Consider the following 24,806-nt stretch of genomic DNA (forward strand, 5'->3'; position numbering starts at 1 on the left):
TAATATTATAATCCTAAACAATCTCAAATACTAGTCCAATACTAAAGATAAACCCAAATAAAGATAACATAAATGATAAGGATAATCTCCACAGGTGTGCCATCATGTGGTGTCCGCACCAACTCCCCTGGGGTGGGAGAAACTCGACCCCGTCGAGTAAAGCTCAAAGGATCAAGTGACATCAGAATAAGCTCCATCAAGCCATAAGCTCACTGGGTCAGCATGGCGCCTCCGTCGACGCTCATATGTGCGGGTGATAGGAGGTAGAGATGAAGTGGTAGCAAGTGAATCCAAGTAAGCCTCCAAAAGAGCGGGATCAAGCTGCTGCAACTCCTCTCTGGTGAACCATGTACAGTCAGAATCAGGCCGTCCTCGCCAGCGAACCAAGAAGCGCTGAACTGTTCCATCCCTAGTGAAAAGAGACTGCTCATCCAAAATAACATCAACAATATCTTTATGTGCCTTTTGGAAACAAGATGGTGTAGGGCTAGGGACATGGTTAGTCAAAGAAGGAGAGGGTGAAGCATCAAAAGGGTCATAGGGAATAACTGCTGGACCTTTAAAAGCAATTAAATCAGCAATATTAAAAGTAGAACTAATACCATAGTCTGAAGGTATATCAATCACATAAGCATTAGGTCCAAGTTTCTTTAATACCTTGAATGGGCCAGCACTGCGGGCCTGCAATTTCTTAACGGTTCCTGAAGGATACCGTTCAGGCCTGATACGAATCATAACATAATCTCCTACATCAAAGTCTAAATGACGTCGATGTAAATCAGCCTGAGTCTTATACTTAAGATTACTAGCATGAATTCGTTTGTTGATCTCTTTATGCAGCTCATGCATGTGACTAGCAAACTCTACTGCAGACACAGAAACCCTATCATGTGAGGACATTGGGAGAAGGTCTAAAGGTCTCCTAGGTGTATAACCATGAACAACTTCAAATGGGCTCATGCCTATGGACCTATTGACTGAGTTATTGTATGCAAATTGGGCTACAGGAAGTATAGATTCCCAAGTCTTACCATTCTCACCTATGAGACACCTCAAGAGATTTCCTAGACTCCTATTGACAACCTCAGTTTGACCATCAGTTTGAGGATGATATGCTGTGGAGAATTTTAACTTTGTTCCCATCATGTGCCAAAGAGTCTTCCAAAAGTAGCTCATGAATTTAACATCCCTATCTGACACAATTGTTTTAGGTAACCCATACAACTTAACAATCTCATCAAAGAAAATCTTGGCTACCTTGGATGCATCAGAAGTCTTAGAACATGGAAGAAAATGAGCCATTTTGGAGAACCGGTCTACCACGACAAGGATGGAATCAAACTTCCTAAGGGTACGGGGAAGACCTAGTATAAAGTCCATGCTAATATCCTCCCAGGGACAATGTGGAACTGGTAGAGGAGTGTAAAGGCCAGTATTTTGCTTGCAATGCTTAGCCAACTGACATTGACGACACTGACCAATTATCCTAGCAACATCCCTCTTAAGACTTGGCCAATAGAACTGCCTCTCTACCTCTTCAATTGTCTTATCACGTCCAAAATGTCCTGAAAGTCCTCCTGCGTGCACTTCCCAAACCAAAAAGTCTCTAACTGATGTGCGGGGAATACAAAGCTTATTGGCTTTAAACAAGTAGCCATCTCGGAGGATAAAATCATCAACAACCTGAAAATGCTCAGTACTAAGTGTAGTGTACACTTCTCCAAAATCTGGACAAGAATCATACTCCTCTTGCAACTTTTCAAACCCTATGACTTTTGTGCTCATCACAGAAAGTAAGGTAACTCGACGACTCAAAGCATCAGCTACCTTATTCTCAACACCAGATTTGTGTCTCAAAACAAAAGAGAATCTTTGCAAAAACTCAACCCAAGGGACATGTCGAGCATTTAATTTCTTTTGGGAATTGATGTGGCGGAGAGCATCATGATCAGAATAAATGACAAACTCATAAGGTGTCAAATAATGGCTCCAGTATCTTAAAGCTTGTACCACAGCATAGAGTTCTTTGTCATATGTTGAATACTTCTTCTTAGCCTCATTTAATTTCTCACTAAAGTAAGCTATAGGGTGACAATCTTGGCTAAGAACTCCTCCTATGCCTACACCAGACGCATCACATTCCACTTCAAAGACCTTATCAAAGTCTGGTAGGCGCATCACCGGTGCTTCTGTCATTTTCTTCTTGATTTCTTGAAATGCTTTACCAGCAGCATTTGACCATTGGAATTCGCCTTGCTTCATACAATCAGTGATTGGTGCCATGATTGTACTAAACCCACGTATGAAGCGGCGATAGAAAGTTGCAAGCCCATGAAAACTGCGAACCTCATGAATGTTCTTGGGTTCAGGCCAATCCACTATGGCCTTGACCTTTTGTGGGTCAGCAGAAACTCCTTTGGATGAGACCACAAAACCTAAGAAAATGACACTATCAGTAAAGAAAGAGCATTTCTGTAGGTTGGCATACAAGTTTTCTCTCCTCAAAGTAGAACAAACTTGTTTAAGGTGGCCCAAATGTTGCTCCTTTGATTTACTATAAATGAGGATGTCATCAAAGTACACTACTACAAATTTGCCCATGAAAGGCCTTAGTACTTGTGTCATCATTCTCATAAAAGTACTAGGAGCATTTGATAAGCCAAAGGGCATCACAAGCCACTCATATAGACCATCCTTTGTCTTAAAAGCAGTCTTCCATTCATCACCAGGGCGAATCCTAATCTGATGGTATCCACTTTTCAAATCAATCTTCGAAAAGATTGTGGCTCCTGACATCATATCAAACATATCATCTAACCTAGGGATAGGAAAACGATACTTCACAGTAATCTTATTGATTGCGCGACTATCCACGCACATTCTCCAAGATCCATCTTTCTTTGGGGTCAAGAGTGCAGGGACTGCACATGGGCTTAAGCTTTCACGCACAAATCCTTTGTGCAAGAGCTCATCCACTTGTCNGAACAAACTAATTGAAAAAAAAAAAATTCAAATTGACAATCAAAATCAAATTAAAAAAAAAAAAAAAATCAAACTTCTTCAATCTATGACTCGCTGTTTTTTTGTCCTATAAATGGTATCTAAGAGCGTAGTTTAAGGGGAAAAAGTAAAAAAGGAAGATAGATATTGAATCAAAATAAATTCAATTAAATACCCAAACCTAATACTAAATCAACTCAAACGTTTAAAGCAATATTAAAAAAAAAAAAAAACAATTACCAATAAAGGTTTCTACTCTTTATGAATAACAAACTCTTGTTCTCTCTTATTTCTCTGTTTTTGCCCCTCCAAACCTAAATCATATATAACCCCAAATTTCAAAAAATCAAATCAAAACCTAATGTAACCCAAATACCTAAGTTAAAATCAATCCAACCAAATTTCTTAAAACTAATTCATATTTCATACCCATACCTAGATCTAAGAAAGAATGAAAAAAAGAAAAACTTACCGGTGGTAGTTCTCTCAACGTCTGTCTCCTTCTCATCTCTGAATCGCAAGGTTTATTTTTTCCTCCTTCTGTATCTTTGTATAATAAGCATCGGTGTTAAGAAAATCAAAAGGAAGCGAAAGGAGAGAGTATCCGAAAGAGGAGAAACTGAAGTGAGAGGGTTTGGGTCTATATATATTTTTTTTTTAATAGGTGAATGGAAACAGCGGAAGCTTTTTTTGTCTAACGTTTGGTTTGAGTCTTTTACTTTTTTTATTTATAGTGAGATGCTTTCAAATGGCGTTATAGAAATAAAAGCTGAAACGATGCAACGTGCGGCTCTTTTAACTTAAAGTTAAATATGTGTCAACTTTTTAAGGGGTCATTTTGCCTTACGTGTCAGCACCTGGTAAAAGCTTCTGCTATTATATATAGTATATGATTTCCTATATGTTCTGCATCGACTTGGTATCAAAGCATCCGATCCTTTCAAACCCACTCCAAATTTGTCCAAGCATAAATAGCCACCACACCCCACAAACTCCGACCACCCCCAGATATGCTCACCCAAACTAGAAAAAAAAAAAAAGTCATTGTGTTTTCCACCACCAAAAACCCATCCACCACACCATTGAAAAAAACCACCTTCTGCCGCCACGGAAAAACCTCACCTACTAGTAGTCAAGAACCCCACCAACCAAACACTCAACCCAAAAATCTCTATCATTAATCCACGACATCGTCAAGCCCACAACCCACTCGATGACGCTGCAACACCACTGTACCATTGGATCTGAAGCTGACGCTGTCACTTTTGCCTAGCACCGCCACTATAATCCCCTCAGTGCCGTTAGTTTCGCTCCTCGCTTCCTCTTTTATTTTGTTGATTTCTTTGAATTATTTTAGGGTTGTAAATGTGCTACTTTTTTTGTCAATAAGTTTGTCACGTGTTTTTGAGTTTATTCAAAAAATCAAGAGCCAAAGCAATATTGGGATAGACTTGCACCTAGCCATGTATCTCAATTTGAAGATGAGATGAATGTTCAAATAATTTCTAGTTTTAAGCCTAAGGTGAATTTTTGTTCAAAATCTGGTTCCAAGCCCAAGGTGAACTTTGGTTCAAATTCTAGGGCCAAAATGGCCAAATATCACTGTTTTTCAAAATATTTTGCAATCTACCACTATTTATGAAATATGTAGGGATCTACCACTATTTAGATACTCAAGTTTGAGGAACTCAAGTTCTACATGGTACTCGAGTTCCACTTGAGGTCTAGGAACTCAAGTTTCACTTGAGTTTGCCACCGCGACATTGGCTGAGCTGGAATTTTTTTAATAAAAAATGCCGCCCTAGACTTGAGCTTGTGGAGCTCAAGTTATATGTTGACATAACTCGAGGACTTGATCATCGGGTATTATAATTAGAAAACTACACAGTACTTGAGTTCCTTAAACTCGAGTACCATTTAAGTATATACTCGAGTTCTCTAAACTCGAGTAGTATGTAAGTACATACCTGAAACACAAACCCCACATTTGTGAGCGATTTTGCAACTCAGTAGTCTCTTCCTCTGATCTCGCTTGAAACACAAATTCCACATTTGTGACTTAGTTTGTCTCCTGTCAACATTTTTGATCCATTAGATTTAAATTTTATTGAGAACCTTGATGCAAATATGTAGTTGATGCAAAAATAATTTTTTTGCAAATATGCGGGGATCTACCAAGTGATCCATTATGATTTAATTGGAGAAAAAAAAAAAAAGATACTGAAGTGGCCATTGGGTTTAATTTAATTTTTGTTGTTAACTTTGATGCAAATATGTAGATGGAAACTTAATTTAATTTTTGTTGTTAACGTTGATGCAAATATCCAGTATTGGTGAAAAACAAATTTACAGGTTATTTGGAGGATGTATTCAATTCAAGTTTGGATGTTTATAGGTGAGAACTAATATTTCATATTACTAAATAAACATTGATACTTCCCAAGAAATTCTGATAGATTTAAAGGAATTCTAAGGAGTCAGTGGGCTGGAATGTCTCCGGATGTTCTTGATCTAGTAAGATGAGTCCTGAGAAAACAAAGAAAGTCAGCAGAGAAGACCGGTTGTGGCCGGCCTTCTATTCTCCGATGGTAAAGTTAGAAAACTGGAGGATAGGAAAACTGTGTTTTTATGTTTCTCAAGTTCTTTCCGGAGAAAGAATAGAAAAGAAGAAGATCCCTTTACCTTTGCAGAGACAGGCCTTTATATAGCAGTAGAAATCAGTTACCTTTACCAATCGTTGTAGAGTTTGGAGGATTCAGTGTATAACTTCCATAACTGCCACAAGGGTTACCTCTTCAGAAACTGTGTTGAGACTTAAGCGATGCAGCTTTTGGCTGAAAGGGTGCTTAGTCCGTCTGTGAATTGACCTCGTCCGTCATTAATGATGGACGAGGTCTAGCTCTCTATTATCCATCTCGTCCGTCATTACTGAAGGACGAGATATGCAGCCCGCTCGTCCTACACTGGACGAGCTTAAACGGGCATTGGTGGTAACGGAGGGACGAGGGTATTAAGCACAGCTGAGCATTGAGGTGGACGACCATACGGACGAGTGTTTGGACTTGATGTTTTCTGGCACCATCAGTTGCCCCCCTTGTCCATGCGTCGTCCACAGGTGTATAACTCATTCTGAACGTATGATCTTACTCCAAATAATCAGAAGCGCCACGTGTCACGACGTAATTGGTGATTTGTTTCGTCGATTCATTTTTTCGAGACGTGGGCCACGCGTCAAGGCTTGGTTGGTTGTGTCGCTTTATATGCTCAGGTCAACATCTATAAATAGTGGAATGCCCCCATTACCCTCTTTACTTCTGAGATTTTTCCTCCTTGACATCCCTCGTCTAGAGCCTCGTCTAAGACTTCCTGCGTCTATAGTTTCAGTACGTCCTAGATCCAGGTAATCCCTCTTCCTTCGTCTTTTTAGGCTTTCTTAAAAATTTCCTTTTTAGACAATGTCAGGAATCACTATTTCCTCGTCTAGTGATAGTACAGTAAGAGCCATAGACGAGTATTACGACGGAAGCAGTAATAGCTCCGGTAATACTAGTAGTAGTAGCAGTAGGGGAAATACTACCGACGAGGAATACGTCTCAGGGGTCCCTGGGGTTCCTTTGGAAGAAATTCAAGAACAACTTAGGAAAACTGTAGGGTCCCAGGTAGGTACCTCGTCTTCTATCCCTCCGTCTAACCCTTTGGACGAGACTGAGGTAACCGTATATAGCTGCGCTGTAGATATTCCCTCGAAGACGGACGAGGAAAGGTTAAACAACCTTAAGGAGTGGTACCAAATCCCAGACGAGTTTAATCCTAGATTACCCGTCCGTGGAGAGTGGTGCTGCAATCCTCATTTTGGAATAGGTGTATACGAGGCCTACCTTCTTGGGGGCCTTAGATTTCCTTTAAATTCTTTTACAAGAGAACTGTTATTTAGGTTAGGTTTAGGGGTGTGTCAGTTCAACCCTAATGCATGGAGGTTAATTGTCTCTATGCAAATTTTGTGGAGAGAAGTGTTTGGAGGAGATCGTCCTATCACTGTGGACGAGTTCCTCTACTGCTACAAACCCTCCGAGATTCATCAATCTCCTGGCTTTTACCAATTCACTGCCAGGAGTAAAGACTGTAGATTGGTGAGATCCTTGGCCTCGTCTGACAGGAAGTGGAAGACGGAGTTTTTCTTCGTTTCTGGATTTTGGGCTGGAAATCCTTCAGACGTTGGCCGGGATTCTTTTGGTCATTTCAGTGGGGACTTAGGAAACCTTCGTCCTGAGGGTAAGTCCCTTAGCTTCTCATTCCTTTTTACTTGCTTTTCACTTAACTTATTTAACGTTGATTTATTTCATTGCAGCTGTTGGACGACCTACTTTAAGCAAGTTGCACCGTGACCGCGTCCACAGGGCTCGTCTATACGCGGACAGGGATTTCCACACTTTAGTCTCTCTCAGACGACTTGCAAAGTGGGGTTTTGGTCCTCAACCTTCTGACGTTGCCCTTGCACACGAAATTACAGTTAGAAAAAGTAAGTAAATGTTTCTCGTGCTCCTTAGATTTATTATTTTCATTTTTCTAAGTAAATCCTCCTCGTCTCTTCACAGGAATGGCAACTATGAGGGGCAACAAAGGGAAAGAAGTTGGTGAGGGGAATCGTCCTGAGATCGATCGCCAAGCTCGTCCCACTGCTGGGGAGAAGAGAAAAACTATCTCTAAAAATTTAGATCTGGAGAACCTCCCCAGCAGGCGAGGTAAAAAGGTGAAGCATGGCTCGTCCCAGGTGACTAAGCCCACCCCGTCCTCTCAGCAGCCTACCAGAGTTTACGAGGTTGACTCGTCTACTCCCGTGGAGTCTACTCCATCCAAGACCCCTCCATCCAAGACTGCACCTTCCTCGTCTCAACCATCCCAGGGGGCCCCTTCCAATATCATTGAAAACGAAGACTTGGCCTGGGAGCGCTTCAAAAGTGCAGTGACGGACGAGGACATCAATGTTTGCTATGACATGTCCTTGAAGGACTTCGAACACTCTGGTGTTCATGACCTCCTCAAGGTAAGAAATTCTTATCCTCGTCTTGACCAGATGTACGTCTTTCTTATTTTCCTTTCAGTTTAATCTAAACCTGTTTTGTTGAATTCCCTCAGGGCATGTCCAAGTTCATAGCTGCGTCCAGACAGGCCACTGGGTTGGACAAGACGAGGATTTTACTGGAGACGAGGATACGGGAGTTGAAGGAGGAGGCTAAACAATGGGCTGAGGCAGCTGCCAAGACGACCGAGGAGGCTAAGGGGCTCCAAGCTTTGGTTGAAGAGTTGAAGGCCAATGCTGCAGAGAAGGATGCTCGTCTTGAGGATCTACAACGAAGGACCGACGAGCAGAGCATTCTTCTCTCCAGAGCCAAGGAAGATGCTGTGGCTGAATTTAAGGCGTCCAAGCAATATACAGACGCCTTAGACACCAACTATGCTGCAGGGTTCGAAGACTTCAGGATAGATGCTGCTGAGAGATTTCCTGATGTGGACTTTAGTTCAATTATGCTTAATTTGAACCCTGCCACCACCAGCTCTCTCCTTGGCCTTGACTCTGAGGACGCCAACATAGAGGACGATGCCACAACCCAGCCTCAGGACGGCCCCAATCCAGATGCCTCCACTTAGAAGATGGATTAAGGACTTAGTTGTTTGTTTTTGCTTCTTCTGTTTTTTTTTTGAAGAAAATATATGTAACTTAAGCACATTTAACTCGTCCATGTTTAAGGACGAATGTTGATAAAACAGTTAAAAAGGGTGTTTAGGACTTTTCCAGTCCGCCCTTAAAAACAATTATGCACTGTTTATTTTATGGACGAGATTTTATATTTCATAATTATTTTGTTTTACTCGTCTATGTCTCATGCACAATCTCAAGTCATTTTCATTGGAATTTTCATTTGTGACTTAACCATGCAAAAATGATAACAAAACTTCACTTGAAATGGCTTCCAAGTGAGAAGGCACTATTCGTCCTTAGACTTGCCCGTGTTTTGATCTCGTCCATAAGATACTTCCTTGAAGTGATTTAGGGACGTTCAAAACGCCCTTGTTGACTCTCGTCCATGATGTAGTCAGGTTTATTTTATATCCTCACTTTATGGACGAGCGTTCCTTAGACTGATTTAATTAAACTGCTCTATCTCGTCCTTAGCTTTGGACGAGAGCGCTTTATTTCATCCTTGGAGAATTTAATTTGATGAGTCAGCTCTGCCCCGTCCTTAAATTTGGACGAGGGCGCTTCATCCCATCATTGGAAAATTGAGATCACATCTCCGCGTCCAGAGAATTTTCTCGTTTTGAGCTTTTTAGCTTTTTCCAAGTCGTCATGAACAAAAGCAATGCTTGAATCATGGATTTATACAATACTATGTACATTCCACAAATATTGTTCACAATACATTATTTACAGACGAGACATGTTCCATGAAACTAATGCCTGCCTTGAAAGAAAAACAAACACAAACCAAACCATAGACTAAACCATAAATTGTCTTTAATCATAACAACAAGACAAAATAAATAAACAGCCTTTTATGTAGAATAGTTTGTAGTATTTAGACGCGTTCGAAGTCATGTTCATCTTCGCTTGCGTTTTATTGATAGTACTTCCTCAGGTGCTCCACATTCCAAGGATGCTCTAACTTCCTCCCATCCAGTGCTTCCAAGTAGTAGGTCCCCTGTCTTTTGCAGTTGACGACTCTGTAGGGGCCTTCCCAATTTGGTCCCAACTTTCCATGAGCCGGGTTCTTTGTTGCCAAGGAGACTCTTTTCAGAACGAGATCTCCAACGTTGAAACGCCTAGGCTTCACCATTGCATCATACTGTCTAGCCATGAGGTTCTTGTACCTTGCCACCCTTTGTTCAGCATCCATCCTTATCTCGTCTATGAGATCAAGATTCAAACGGAGTTGTTCCTCGTTGTCTTTGTCTTGATACGCTGCCACTCTATGATTAGCCATGTGAACTTCTGCTGGTATGACTGCTTCTGTTCCGTAGGCTAATTTGAAAGGAGTCTCCCCTGTAGGAGTTCTTGCTGTCGTCCTGTACGCCCACAAAACACCTGGTAACTCATCTGGCCATGCCCCCTTAGCCCCCTCAAGCCGAGTCTTGATTAACTTTAGCAAGGATCGGTTGGCAACCTCTGCTTGGCCATTAGCTTGTGGGTGGGCTGGTGAGGAATAGTGGTTTCGAATTCCGAAATGCAGACAAAAATCTCTAAAAAGTGAGTTATCAAATTGTCGTCCATTGTCTGATATCAGCACCCTGGGCACTCCAAACCTGCATATAATATTCTTCCACACAAAGTTTTTGACATTCTGTTGTGTAATGTTAGCCAAGGATTCTGCCTCTACCCACTTGGTAAAATAGTCAATACCAACCACGAGGAACTTCATTTGTCTCACGCCTAGTGGGAATGGTCCCAGAATATCCAATCCCCATTGTGCAAATGGCCAGGGGGCCGTCATTGGAGTTAAATATTCTGATGGTTGTCTGGGGACATTGCTGAATCTTTGGCATTGGTCGCAAACTTTGACGTAGGCCTTAGCATCAGCTTGCATGCTAGGCCAGTAATATCCTGCACGGACGATCTTGTGGACGAGTGATCTGGCTCCTGAGTGATTGCCACACGCTCCTTCATGGATTTCCCTTATTACGTAGTTTGCTTCGTCTGGTTCCAGACATCTAAGGTAAGGCTGGGAAAAACCCCTTTTGTATAGAACCTCGTCCATTAGAACGTACCTGGCTGCCTTTACCCTTAGCTTTTTTGCCTCGTCCTTTTCTTCTGGGAGTCGTCCATCTTTCAGGTACGACACGATTGGAGTCATCCAACTCATCTTGCCTTGCACTTGTTGTACTTCTGGAATGTCTACCCTCGGCATATATTGAATTTCATCTACCTCGTCTACAGCCTCACTCGCTGAGGCTTCTTTCGCCAGAGCGTCAGCTTCCATGTTTTCCTCCCTTGGGATTTGGACGAAGTTCACTTCTTCAAACTTCTTAGTAAGGCGCACTACTCTGTTCAGATACTTTTTCATTCGTTCTTCCTTGGCTTCAAATACACCATTCACTTGGCCTATAATTAGCTGAGAATCTCCCAGGACGAGGAGGGACTCTGCTTGGACTGATCTGGCCAATTCCAACCCTTTGAGGAGTGCTTCGTACTCGGCTTCATTATTGGTTGTCTGGTACTGCAGACGAACTCTGTGTTTTAATTTATCTCCCTCTGGAGATTGCAACACCACTCCTACTCCTCCTGCATATTGCGTAGACGAGCCATCCACATAAGCCACCCATCTGACGCTTTCCTTCTCGTCCGTATCATCACAATCTAGAGTAAACTCTGCGATGAAATCTGCCAGAGCTTGAGCTTTGATGGCATGCCTCGGTTGATACTTTAGGTCAAACTCACTGAGCTCGACGGCCCATTGGATCAAACGTCCTGCAGCCTCCAGTTTGTTCATTGCCTTCTTGAGTGGGTGATCTGTCATGACATTAATAACATGGGCCTGAAAGTAATGCCTCAATTTCCTGGAGGCTGTTATCAATGCGAAGGCCAGTTTTTCCATCAGTGGATATCGTCCTTCTGCTCCTCTCAATGCTCTGCTAGTATAGTATACAGGCCTCTGTACCTTGTTTTCCTCTCTTACCAATGCTGAACTCACAGCATGCGGGGTGACTGCCAGATATAAATATAACTCTTCCCCTTGCACGGACGGGCTTAACAAAGGGGCCTTGGTAAGGTACGACTTCAACTCCTCAAATGCTTTCTGACAATCTTCCGTCCACTCAAATGCTTTTTTAAGAACTTTAAAAAATGGCAAGCATTTGTCCGTAGCTTTGGAGACAAATCGATTGAGGGCAGCGACCCGTCCGGTAAGTGACTGGACTTCTTTAACATTGCTTGGGGGTTTCATATTCAATATTGCTTGGATTTTATCAGGGTTTGCTTCGATTCCTCTGTAGGAGACCATGAACCCCAGGAATTTTCCTGATGATACTCCAAAAGCACATTTACTAGGGTTCAACTTCATATGGTAATGCCTCAATGTATTGAATGTCTCCTTCAAATCGTCCAGATGCCTTTGTTCGTCCTGAGTCTTTACCAACATGTCGTCTATATAGACTTCCATATTCCGCCCGATCTGTGGACGAAACATAAGATTGACCAAGCGTTGGTATGTTGCCCCAGCATTTTTCAAACCGAAAGGCATTACTTCGTAACAAAATAATCCTTGACTGGTGATGAAAGATGTCTTCTCTTGATCTGCCTCGTCCATCCGGATCTGATTATACCCCGAGAAAGCGTCCAAGAAACTGAGTAACTTGTGTCCCGCAGTAGAATCTACCAGCTGATCAATGCGTGGTAGCGGATAACTATCCTTTGGGCAAGCCTTGTTTAGGTCAGTGAAATCAACACACATTCTCCATTTGCCGTTCGCCTTTTTAACCATAACAACGTTGGCCAACCACTCAGGATAGTATACCTCTCGAATGAATTTCGCAGCAATCAGCTTTTGAACTTCCTCCTTAACAGCATTCTCTCTTTCTGGAGCAAACACCCTCTTCTTTTGCCGCACTGGTTTCATCGAAGGACATATACTTAGACGGTGGGTAATGACACTGGGATCTATGCCCGGCATATCTTCGTGACTCCATGCAAACACGTCCCTGTTCTTTCTCAGAAAACAAATGAGATTTTTCTTGACACCTGCTTCCAAATCTGCCCCAACCCGGGTACATCTCTCCGGGTTATTGTCGTCCAAAGAAACATCTTCCAACGCTTCAATAGGTTCTGCTACAACTTTCTTTTCTTCAATAGTCATCGTTTGTACTTGTTCGTCCATAGCCAACATGGCTAAATAACACTCTCTTGCCGTTAGCTGATCTCCCTGTACTTGGCCTATTCCATGCTCCGTTGGAAACTTGACTGACAAGTGGTACGTGGATGTTATGGCCTTCCACCTATTCAGAGTTGGCCTTCCAATTATGGCGTTGTAAGAGGACGAGCAATCAACTACAAGGAAATTTACCTCCTTGGTAACTTGCTGTGGATACGCCCCCACCGTCACTGGTAGTGAAACGCTGCCCACAGGTTGTATTTTCATTCCACCAAACCCCACTAGAGGGGAGCTTACTTGCTGCAGCTGGTCTCGTCCTAACCTCATTTGCTGAAAGGCTGGATAATACAAAATATCCGCCGAACTCCCGTTGTCTATCAACACCCTTCTAGTTTTGTAGTCAGCAATGAGGAGGGTAATGACGATAGCATCATCGTGAGGGTGGTGGATTTTCTCTGCATCCTCGTCCGTGAAGGTGATCGTCTGCTCGTCCGTACTTTTCTCCCTTGGCAATCGTCCGGAGAGTTGGACGTTTTGTACTGCTTTCAAGTACGCCTTCTTTGACTTGGACGACTGTCCTGTAGGACTCCCTCCCAGGATGATCCTTATTTCTCCCAGCGGTGGTCGTGATGTTTCCTCTACCTTCGCTTTCAACTTCTCATCCTTGTGATCTCGTCCAAGGAAGTTCCTCAACTTTCCTTGCCTGATGAGATTTTCAATTTGCTGCTTCAAATCAAAACATTCATCTGTATCGTGCCCGTGATCCCTATGGAATCGACAATATTTGTTTCGATTGCGTTTGTTGGGATCTCCCTTCATCTTCTCTGGCCACTTTAAGGAAGGTTCGTCTTTAATCTGCATTAGGACTTGCTCCAGTGGCACATTCAGAGGGGTATACTGTTGACTTCGTGCTGAAGGGCCCGCTTTCTTATCTCGGTCTCTCTTGTCTTCCGTCCGTCCCCTCTTGGGACGAGGACCTTGCTCTGGCTGACGCGTTGTGTTGGCTTCAACTTTCTCAACTCTCTTCCTCTTCTTGGCTATGATAGCGTCCTCTGCATTCATGAAGTTCTGGGCCGAATGAACTAGCTCGGCCATAGTTTGAGGTGCTTGCTCATACAACTTATGTATAAATAGATCAGAATGAACGCCATTATAAAATGCTGCCAGGAGAAGTTTGTCATCCACCTCGTCCACCGCCAAGGCATCCCTGTTGAAACGCGTGATGAAAGACCGCAAACTCTCATTCTCCCCTTGTTCTATGGTCAGCAAACTGGACGAAGAACGTTTGTGCCTTTGCCCTCCAATGAAATTGTTAACAAACAATTTGCTCAGCTCCTCAAAGGACGCCACTGTATTAGGAGGTATTTTGCTAAACCACACCCGCGCTGGTCCTTTCAAAGTAGTAGGAAAAGCTCTGCACATTATTTCGTCTGGAACTCCTTGGAGATGCATAGTAGTTTTAAAGGTGGCAATATGGTCAAAAGGATCTCTTGTCCCATCATAAGAATCTAAAGGAGGCATCTTGAACTTGAGCGGTAAGGGATGGGCATTGACGGACGCCACGAAGGGGGAATCAGTTCTGTGGACCAAGTCTTCCACAGGGTTGGTTTTCCTCATGTTTTCCCTCATTTCGTCCATTACCCTTCTCATTTGATCCATTTCTTTTTCCAAGTGAGGTACCCTCCGTGAAACGGTACCTCTCGATTGATTGTCAGTCTCAACATTCCTTTCCTCCTCTTGACTCTGTGCCTGTTCTCCAGCATTCCGTTGATGAGGTTGTTTTCTTAACTCCAGTTGCCTAACCAACTCTTGGTTCTGACGAGTTAGTTCCGCCATAGCGGCAGCCATGGATTGCACGTGTTGAAATGAGGGAGGTTGCATGGTAGGTGCTGACTGACGGTCTCGGTGAGGGTTACTAGAAGCGTCCCGACTATGTTGAGGGCCTGGACTCGTTGCTCTAGATCTTGTCCGAACCATTTCAACCCTTGATTGGAGAAAGACTAGAACTCAAAAAACAACTCTTTCCCACAGACGGCGCCAACTGATACTTCCCAAGAAATTCTGATAGATTTAAAGGAATTCTAAGGAGTCAGTGGGCTGGAATGTCTTCGGATGTTCTTGATCTAGTAAGATGAGTCCTGAGAAAACAAAGAAAGTCAGCAGAGAAGACCGGTTGTGGCCGGCCTTTTATTCTCCGATGGTAAAGTTAGAAAACTGGAGGATAGGAAAACTGTGTTTTTATGTTTCTCAAGTTCTTTCCGGAGAAAGAATAGAAAAGAAGAAGATCCCTTTACCTTTGCAGAGACAGGCCTTTATATAGCAGTAGAAATCAGTTACCTTTACCAATCGTTGTAGAGTTTGGAGGATTCAGTGTATAACTTCCATAACTGCCACAAGGGTTACCTCTTCAGAAACTGTGTTGAGACTTAAGCGATGCAGCTTTTGGCTGAAAGGGTGCTTAGTCCGTCTGTGAATTGACCTCGTCCGTCATTAATGATGGACGAGGTCTAGCTCTCTATTATCCATCTCGTCCGTCATTACTGAAGGACGAGATATGCAGCCCGCTCGTCCTACACTGGACGAGCTTAAACGGGCATTGGTGGTAACGGAGGGACGAGGGTATTAAGCACAGCTGAGCATTGAGGTGGACGACCATACGGACGAGTGTTTGGACTTGGATGTTTTCTGGCACCATCAAACATCATTAGTCATTTAAATAATTTAACTTTAATTTGGACTTATATAACTCAATGTTATGTTGGAAACTTTGACTATTGTTTTAATTAGTAGATAACATTAAAATGCAATCCAACAAGACAAAGTAATAAAAGATAAGTTCCGTTAAATTCTCCATGCAAAATGCAAATGACAATGGATAGAACCTTGTAGAAGGTATTGTCGTAGTTAGCACAACAATTGTTTACAAAATTTCAGCATGAATGATCACCTTTTTGTTACACATCAACAACAAAGTCTTATGTTAGTCGATGGAAATTTTTAGAAATCGTCGTTGCTTGAATCTGATAAGTTTGAAATATCTTTGTCATTGTCTAAGTTTGTAATTTCGTTAATGGACTTGATGACTCACTCTTGTGCTTTTCCCTTAAGATGTTTTCTAGCCTTTTGGATTGTGTGGAAATGGTCTAGCCTCCGCTGCATTTGATTGTTCTCCATTTCAAGGTGTGCAAGTACATTTGTTGATTCCTCTCTAGGTAACTCCGCTGAATGTGCTTTTGGAACTCTTAACCAGTGCTACCTACAATACACATCCAACTCACATCGTTTCTCGTACAGCTTTGACCATGACTATTCGTCTATGGTGGCTTCTATGGTGGTGTTATTTGCATTTAGTTGTCTCGGTTCGCCGACCATGATGTGTCTGATGCTACCAAGTCTGTCATATGTGTATATTGGAGCGTTAACAAAATCTCTCTTGTTTCCAACCCATGTTAGCCCATAGTGATTGGCGTATGTCAGTGGTAGTAGCTTTGGTGATGTTTCTGATGATGCACATGTGGAAGTAGATCCAAACTTTTTTTTGACTACACAATGTGATTTTGAAGCATTGGAACTCATTTCAAATTCAACCTTAGTTATTAGTGGGTTTGAAACAAACCATTTACGTATTTGGCAAATTTATGAACACATCTTTGGGTTGTTAGTGCCAAAGTTTGTGTTTGTGTTATCATGTCAACTGAGTGTGGTAATGACATTTTATAAGGATGTCATGTCTATCAATAACGACATATTTTATTGGAGTTTAGACTTTGTCATGTAATGCTGTGTGAACCTTCACTGCATTTCTCATGGCACATATTGCATCGTACTTTAACAGAGATGTTATGTCTATTATTAGAATACAGAGTTTGTCATGTAATGCCATGTGAACATATAATTCATTTGTCATGTCACACTGGCATTGTGTATGTGCATCATGTAGTTTACCTTACATGTTAGGTGTATTAATAACAACAAGTTTTAATCAAGTTTGGACTTTGTCATGTAATACTACATGAACCTTTACGTTATTTCTCATGTCACGTTGTGCGTTGTGCATTGCGCATTGTGTAATTTATAATACCATTAGATCCAATTTCCATACCTATAGGCTTTAAGGTTAACTTAATATAGTTTAATGCCTAAAATGATAACATTAAACAGGGCATTTCCTACAGTTAATTAGTAATTTTAATAAACATTCAAAACTATAAAATATATTTATAAATAAATTGAACACCGTCAATAATATGAAATTATAGCGTAAAACAATAGAATCTACTTTGTCAAATACATTATTGCATTTTCACTTAACAATAGAATCACCCAGTAGCTTCAATTTACTCTGATAAATACGAATTGACCGCATAATTCAAAGAATAAATCGAAGAATTAACATTAGCCAAACCAAAATAGATTTATATAGAGAAAAAAATTACAAAAAGATATTAAAATTTATTATCTTTTTTAAAAAATGATTTTTACTTTACCTTAGGCAATACAATTTTGAATTTAAGCAGCAAATAGATTTATCATTAGAAGTCATTCTACACATAAGGCTGAAAGAGAAAGTCAACCTCAAATAGATATATCATCAAAAACTGTCAAAATGCTAGCTAGAAGCCACCCAAAAATCGTTTAGTAGAATGCATACATGACCTGCACTAAGCCCATTTCCATCTAGTAAATAACATAAACATAACCTTCATATTAGTTACTTATATAATCCCATGCAGAAAAGTATTGTGTATGTAAACAGTAAGTATACAAAAGCCTACATACCTAATAGTAAGTGGACCGGGGGGCAGTGCCTGTTGTGGATGCCTCATCACTGGACATATGTGTGGGAACCTAGCATATGCCCACAATTGCACCAATAGCAGTACACCGCCAATTTGTTTCATAGTATTCTTTGACGCCTTACAGAGATGTCTATATAGCCAACTTAGTGTTGCACTACCCCAGCTATACTTCTTGCCATTGCTAATTGGATTAAAAAATTGCAAATACATGACTGAGAGCCATTCGCCAAACTTGTCTATAAACAAAATACCACCCAACATCTCCAGTATGTAATACCAAGCGTACCACTGCACTTGCAAGTCAGTGGCATTAGCCGAGAGAGGATCACTAAATTGTGAGAGTGAGACTGAGAGCGAGAGAGAGAGATTAAGAGTGAGACTAAGACTGAGAGCGAGAGGGAGAGTGAGAGTGAGAGTGAGAGTGAGAGCGAAATTAAGAGTGAGAGTGAGATTGAGATTGAGAATGAGATTGAGTTTAAGAGTGAGATTGAGAGCAAGAGTGAGAGTGAGAATGAGAGCAAAATTGAGAGTGAGACTGAGAGTGGCAGATGGGGTAGGGCATATAACATGGTACTCGAGTGTTATAAACTCGGGTATGTAGTTACATAGGTTAATAACATGGTACTTGAGTCTTATAAACTTGAGCTTTTTCAACACAGAACTCAACTTTCACAAAATCAAGTTCAAGGTAGCATTTTTAATTTGCAAAATTCCAGCTTAGCCACTACCACGGTGGCAATCTCAAGTGGAACTCGAGTTTTATGAACTCGAGTAATGTAGGGAACTTGATTTCCTCAAACTCGAGTTCCCTATTAGTGGTAGATCCCTACATATTTCCAAAATAGTGGTAGATTGATATATATATATATATATATTTTGGTAAACAATGGTATTTGGCCATTTTGGCCAAATTCTAGTCCTAAGTTCACTCCATTGCTATCTTCCATTGAAGTAGAACATGAATCCATAGAAATAGAGCACAAATACACTGTAGTAGAAAACAAACTTGAGAATCTCATGAAATTAGTTCAAGATTAACCGTACACATGGCTTGTCTCTTGAAATTGGAGCAAGCACTAAAATAGTTCTTGGATTTGGAAATCTATAGAGTATTTATCAAACCACTTGATCAAATAGAGAGAAAAAAAATAAGAAAATATAGAAGAGAAAAAGAAAGATAGAGAGAATGATGAAAGAATTGCAGATATAGATACAGATTTGTTGGTTGTAACAGTGGTGTACTTTTTTGTTGATGAAGCAGAAAAGTGCAGGGAAAAACAACTTTATTATGCTATTAATGGAAAAGTAAGCCAAAGTCTTAGGAAAAAAGTTTGTTGTAACAACCTTTTTTTTTTTAATGAATAAGAAAAAATTTGAAACATTTTTTTTTCTTTCTTATAAAATAAATATTTTAAGAGTAGTGCTATTGACACCACTTTTACAACAAAATTTAAGCGGTAAGTTGTTAAAGGTAGGAAAAAAGTGATGTTAGTTGTGGGTCCTGATAAAAACCAGTTACAACTTGCCACTTAACTTTTATTGATAAATTATTTTGAAAATATTGTGAAAGTAGCAATAAAATGATCATATTCAAACTTATATTGATTGGGTTTAAACAAAATTTAGGGTTGGGGGTTCAAAATTTTATTTTAAGGGCTCAAAAAAATATATTAAAAACCATATATATATGTGTGTGTGTGTGTGTGTGTGTGTGTGTTGGCCAGGTCAGTGGGTTCATTTGAACCCCTTGGCCTTAAGGTAACGTTGCCCCTAAGAATGTTCCATAAGGAAGTGTAACATTAGAGGGTGCACATGATGTGGAAGTTGATAAATTTGATTTTGATCAACCTTTCATGGTGCACGAAGACAGATAGTTTGCTAAAGTGGAGAGAGTGGATACCATGGTGCTTCTTGTGGTTCAAGATAATATTGTGATTCCACACATTGATTTTGTCATTCCAAAAAATTTTATTGATGTGATGGAGTGAAAATCTTCGTTTTTTTTCATGCTTCCAAAGTTGATTATTATAATGAGGCAAGTACTACATACTGGAGTTGTAATCCTACTTCACTTTAAAACTTGAGGTCAAGTTTTCTCCAACCAGAGGAGTATGATGCAGGGAACTAAGATTTTATGTTTAAATTTGCAACTAATATTGTTTTTGAATTTGGTTATTAATATTATGGGGTTTTAGGGATTTAAATTAGATGTTTTCCATATTGGTGTAATCCCCTAAACCCTATTTAACTACTAATCCTGTAATGGTGAATGACAAATTAACTTAAATAAGATTATTTATTATGAGTTGAGAAATGTCTCTTCCTTGTTTTCTTTATTTGGTGGTGATGCCTAGGGTTTGCAAGAGGTTCTCGGTGATGAAGTTTAGGATTTGTTCTGTTTACTTTTATTTTTCTTTTATCTCCTATTTCCTACTTGTGCTGCATTAACTTGGTATTAGAGCTAGGTTGTGGATGGATTGTGTGAGATTGTGATTTTCCATGGTTGGGAATATTTATGTTTGGCTTGTAGGACTAGGTTTGGTGGCTTTCTTTGGTTTGCTAGAAGTTGGATCGGATGCTCTAATACCAAGTTGATCTAGAATAGTAGGAAAATAAATTGTAAAAGAGGAACAAAAGGAACAACCAAACAAATCCTTGGCTTCACTGCCTAGAACCTGCCTGAAAACCCTAGGCATCACCACCTTGGGGTGTTTGGCATCACCACCAAACAAAGAGAAACAAGGAGGAGACATTTCTCAACTCATAATAATTAATTTTATTCAAATTCATTTGTCTTCACCATTACAACAATGCTAGTTAAATAGTTTTAAGGATTATACTAACTAGCTTTTAACCCGCGCAATGCGCGGGAATTTTTTATTTTATTTATTTGTTATGTTTTATCTTTAAAATCCTTACAAAGCAACTTATATTGCACTTTAAAAATTTTTTTTTTGTTACTGTTCATCTTTGAATGCTTTCCTTAAAAAAAAAAAAAAAAATTAGAAAAAGGATAATAATAATAAATTTGATTTAATCAAATGTATTATACAATGTGTAGAAAGAAAAAAGAGGAATCATTTCACGTCTCTTGTAAATTTCAAATACTTATTAAACTGGCATGGTTTTAATATAGAAATCCAAATGTTCAAAAGGTCTACACGTTCATGTTGTCACATTTTGAACCTATAGTACTAACAAAAGCATAAAGTACCAGACACAGAATTTCATAAAGGTATAGAACAAAAAAAAAAGATAGACTTGAAACGGTATGTCTTATCCTTCAAATCAATGCATATAGGTTGAAACAAAGGTTCCTCATATTTTTTACTCTAGCCAACATTTTTTGTGACTTCTAACAACTGTTTAACTACCACTAAATATGTTTATTTTTTTGCTAGTGAATAACTAAAATATAATATAGATTCTGCTAAAGATAAAATTTCTCATAATCTTTAAATTGTCATTTGCTAGAGAAGGAATATCCACACACATAAAATACTTCCAAGACCTAGAAATGTGACGTAACTCAAGATCTTTTTTGCAATTGCTATAACAACTATTATTTTGTCTAATTTTTTTTTGAAATTTCTTTGACTTTCCTTTATTTTGCCTTTATTTCATATTTTTTGGGCAAAATTTCACTTTATTAATAATCAAAGACATAAAATTTAATTATGACCTTAGAATAAAATCATATAACCGATTGCTCCTCAAATTAAATACTTCCAAGACCTAGAAATGTGACGTAACTCAAGATCTTTTTTGCAATTGCTATAACAACTATTATTTTGTCTAATTTTTTTTTGAAATTTCTTTGACTTTCCTTTATTTTGCCTTTATTTCATATTTTTTGGGCAAAATTTCACTTTATTAATAATCAAAGACATAAAATTTAATTATGACCTTAGAATAAAATCATATAACCGATTGCTCCTCAAATATAAAAGTGGTAATGTCATTTTCATCTAAAACATATATTAGATAACCTCAATACGATGCTTCATCATGTTAATAATGACAAAAATATACAACGCTGGCAAAAAAATGAAATAAAAAAATAAAAATAAAAAACAGGAAAAAATATTAGTAAAAGAAAACAAACCTGAAAGAGAAAGAAGCTGAAGTATTTGATATCACAGTTAAAGTAAATCCCTTTTTCCCACATTCACACCACATGTATGAGAAAATGAAAAATAGATCCTTAAATAGTAGCTATTTTGAAAAAAATTATTGTATTCAAGAAATTGTCACTCTAATTTTAACCAAAAAGATGAAATACTTCCAATCAAAGGTATATTTTTCCATTTCTCATCTTCTTTTTTTCTTAAATTTATCATATATATTTTCAACTCTTTTCCTTTCACTTGTGACTAAATTGGCTTGAAATTTCATGAAAACAGATAGCTAAACATACAGATAAACTTCTCATTTACATGATTTTTCTAAAGATAACTCAATTGCCCAGCCTTTTCATTAATCTTTGTAGTTAAAGTCTAATATAAAGAATATTAAAAAAAATATATTGTTTCTATAGAGTGTTTTTATATAATTCAAAACATCGTTTATATTATTTACATGTAATCTAACATACACATATTAGTGTGTTTGAGGTCCAAAATATGTAATTACTTAACTCATGTTAAACATTATTGACATCTCCTTGTTTAAAATAATGTCTTTTTTTTTTTTTTTTTTTTTTTTTTTGTGTGTGTGTGTGTATGCCTCTGCCCTCCAATAAAAATTGTTAATGAACAACTTGCTTAACTCTTCGAAGGATGTCACTGTGTTAGGAGGTATTTTTGCTGAACGACACTCGTGCAGGTCCTTTGAGGGTAGTAGGAAAAGCTCTGCACATTATTTCATCTGCAACTCCTTGAAGGTGCATAGTAGTTTTGAATGTGGCAATATGGTCAAAAGGATCTCGCGTCCCATCATACGAATCTAAAGGAGGCATCTTAAACTTATGGCAAAGGGTGAGCATAATGGAAGCCACAAAGGGGAATCAGTCCTGTGAACTAAGTCTTCTACAAGGTTCATTTTCCTCATATTCTCCCTCATCTCGTCCATAACTCTTCTCATTTGATCTATTTTCCTTTCCAAATGAGGTACCCTCTGTGAAGCAGTACCCCTTGACTAGTTTTCAGGTTCAACATTCCTTTCTTCTTCTTGACTTTGGGCCGTTCTTGTATTCCATTCATGACTGCTTCCTTAACTCAAGTTGTCTGACCAACTCTTGGTTCTAGTGAATTAACTCTACCATAGCAGCGGCCATGGATTGCATGTGTTGGAATGAAGATGGTTGCATAGTGGGTGCTGATTGACGGTCGCGATGAGGGTTACTGGAAGCGTCCCTGCTTTGTTGAGGGCCTAGACTAGTAGCCCTAGATCTTGTTTGAACCATTTCAACCCTTTATTGGAGAAAGAAATCACAGAACTTAATAAACTAAGTTCAAAGGATAACAAATTTCTTATTTCCCACAGACGGCGCCAACTGATGAGTCCTTGAAAATCAGTGGGCTAAAAGGTCTTCGGGTGTTGATGATCTTAAAGGGTGAGTCCTGAAAAACCAAAAAAGATCAGAGAAGACCGGTGGAGGCCGGTCTTGAATCCTCCAATGGTAAAGTTAGTGGATTGAAGTATAAAAGAAAGCACTTCAAAGACTTCACCAATCTTTTTTCAAAATCCAAAAAAAGTGTCCATACCTCTGCGTAGAAGGGTCTTTATATAATGTTAGCTTGACAGTTATTTTTCCTATCGTTGTAGAGTTTAGAGGATAGGTAACTTCCATAACTGTCATGGAAGTTACCTCATCGAGACTTGTGTTCAACAGTGAACAGATGGCTTAGTTCGCAATAACGTGACTCTTGGCTTTTGGAAGAGTGTTATGACTCTTGCTAAACCATGTCCGTCCATCATTAAGGACGGACGAGGTTCGCTGCTAGTACATCTCCCATTGGACAAGTGAATGAAGGACGAGTGGAAAAGGACGGTAAGAGAGGGACGAGCGTAAGAGCCACTCATTCTCCACTTTGTACGTTGTCATGGACGGCCATATGGACGAGAAATCAGCTTGGCATTTTTGGATGAGAAATCAGCTTGGCATTTTTCTTACACCATCAGTTTCCATTACCTTCAGAGTTCTCTTGTTGTAAACCCAATAAGCCTTGCTTGTAGACGAATATCCAAGAAATATGCCTTCATCGCTTCGAGAGTCAAACTTTCCCACATTCTCTTTATCCTTAAGAATGAAGCAAGTACTTCCAAATATCCTGAAATATTTCACATTTGGCTTTCTTCCTTTCCATAACTTATAGGGAGTCTTTTTGGTACTAGGTCTGAAGTACATCCTGTTAACCGTATGTCATACAGTGTTTACGACTTCTCCCCATAAGTTTCGAGCCACATCTTTGTTATGCAACATGGCTCTAGCCAATCTTTAAGCTTTTTTCATTCTGCAGTCTTGTGCACAAAGCCTCAATGTGCTTAGGAGTATCAGACTTAGATCGGAGTAAGATGACCCAAGTGTATCTCGTGAAGTCGTCTACCACAACCATGATGTATCTCTTACCACCAAGAGACTCGATTCTGGTTGGACCCATAAGATCTAAATGCAAAAGCTCCAATGGTCTGGAGGTAGCTGATGTCTGAGTGCCTGGATGCTTAGCTTTCGTCTGTTTCCCAAGCTGACATGGTCCACACACCACATTGCTCATTCTACTAAGCTTCGGTATCCCCAGGACTGATTCATGCTTAGATACAATGGATAGATGCTTGTAACTAGCATGTCCTATTCGTTGATGCCATAGATCTTCATTAGGCAAACGAATGATATTGCACACTATATCAACATCAGGAACCAATCCATAGCAGTTGTCCAGAGTGCAAACCCCACTAATGAGCTTCTTTCCAGACTCATCCATGACAAGACACTTTCCTTTTGAGAACAGCACCATGAAGTCTTGATCACATATCTAACTTATGCTCAATAGGTTCACCCTTAGACCTTCTACATAAAGAACATTTGCAATGTCTGGCAGTCCTGGTAGAGATATGATTCCTTTCCTTTTTATCTGTGATTTGTTTCCATCACCAAAAGTCACATTACCACCTTTCTTAGGCTCAAGGATCTTGAAGAGAGATC

The 24,806-nt window shown here is 39.7% G+C and overlaps 2 protein-coding genes across 2 annotated transcripts; one reads left to right on the forward strand and one right to left on the reverse strand.

Annotated features, from left to right (window-relative positions):
* Nucleotides 1–5,670: 5,670 nt before the first annotated feature.
* Nucleotides 5,671–8,870, forward strand: LOC112032252 (uncharacterized). Its single transcript, XM_065777875.1, has 4 exons — nt 5,671–7,272; nt 7,349–7,519; nt 7,596–8,044; nt 8,137–8,870. The coding sequence occupies exons 1-4, from the start codon at nt 6,456–6,458 to the stop codon at nt 8,647–8,649; spliced, it is 1,950 nt and encodes a 649-aa protein (XP_065633947.1). The 5' UTR covers nt 5,671–6,455; the 3' UTR covers nt 8,650–8,870.
* Nucleotides 8,871–9,617: 747 nt separating this feature from the next.
* LOC136069393 (uncharacterized) lies at nt 9,618–14,699 on the reverse strand. The gene has a single exon (XM_065777856.1). It carries the CDS (start codon nt 14,697–14,699, stop codon nt 9,618–9,620), a length of 5,082 nt encoding a protein of 1,693 aa, XP_065633928.1.
* Between the last annotated feature and the right edge of the window lie 10,107 nt (nt 14,700–24,806).

The sequence above is a fragment of the Quercus suber genome, unplaced genomic scaffold (genome assembly GCF_002906115.3).
Source record: "Quercus suber isolate HL8 unplaced genomic scaffold, Cork oak 2.0 scaffold_166, whole genome shotgun sequence".
Taxonomy (NCBI): Eukaryota; Viridiplantae; Streptophyta; class Magnoliopsida; order Fagales; family Fagaceae; genus Quercus; species Quercus suber.

Coding starts and splice junctions, on each gene's coding strand:
- LOC112032252 (XM_065777875.1), top strand. CDS start 6,456: ATGTCAGGAATCACTATTTCCTCGTCTAGTGATAGTACAGTAAGAGCC. Junction 7,273..7,348: donor AGGAAACCTTCGTCCTGAGG/GTAAGTCCCTTA, acceptor ATTTCATTGCAG/CTGTTGGACGACCTACTTTA. Junction 7,520..7,595: donor CGAAATTACAGTTAGAAAAA/GTAAGTAAATGT, acceptor GTCTCTTCACAG/GAATGGCAACTATGAGGGGC.
- LOC136069393 (XM_065777856.1), bottom strand. CDS start 14,699: ATGGCGGAACTAACTCGTCAGAACCAAGAGTTGGTTAGGCAACTGGAG.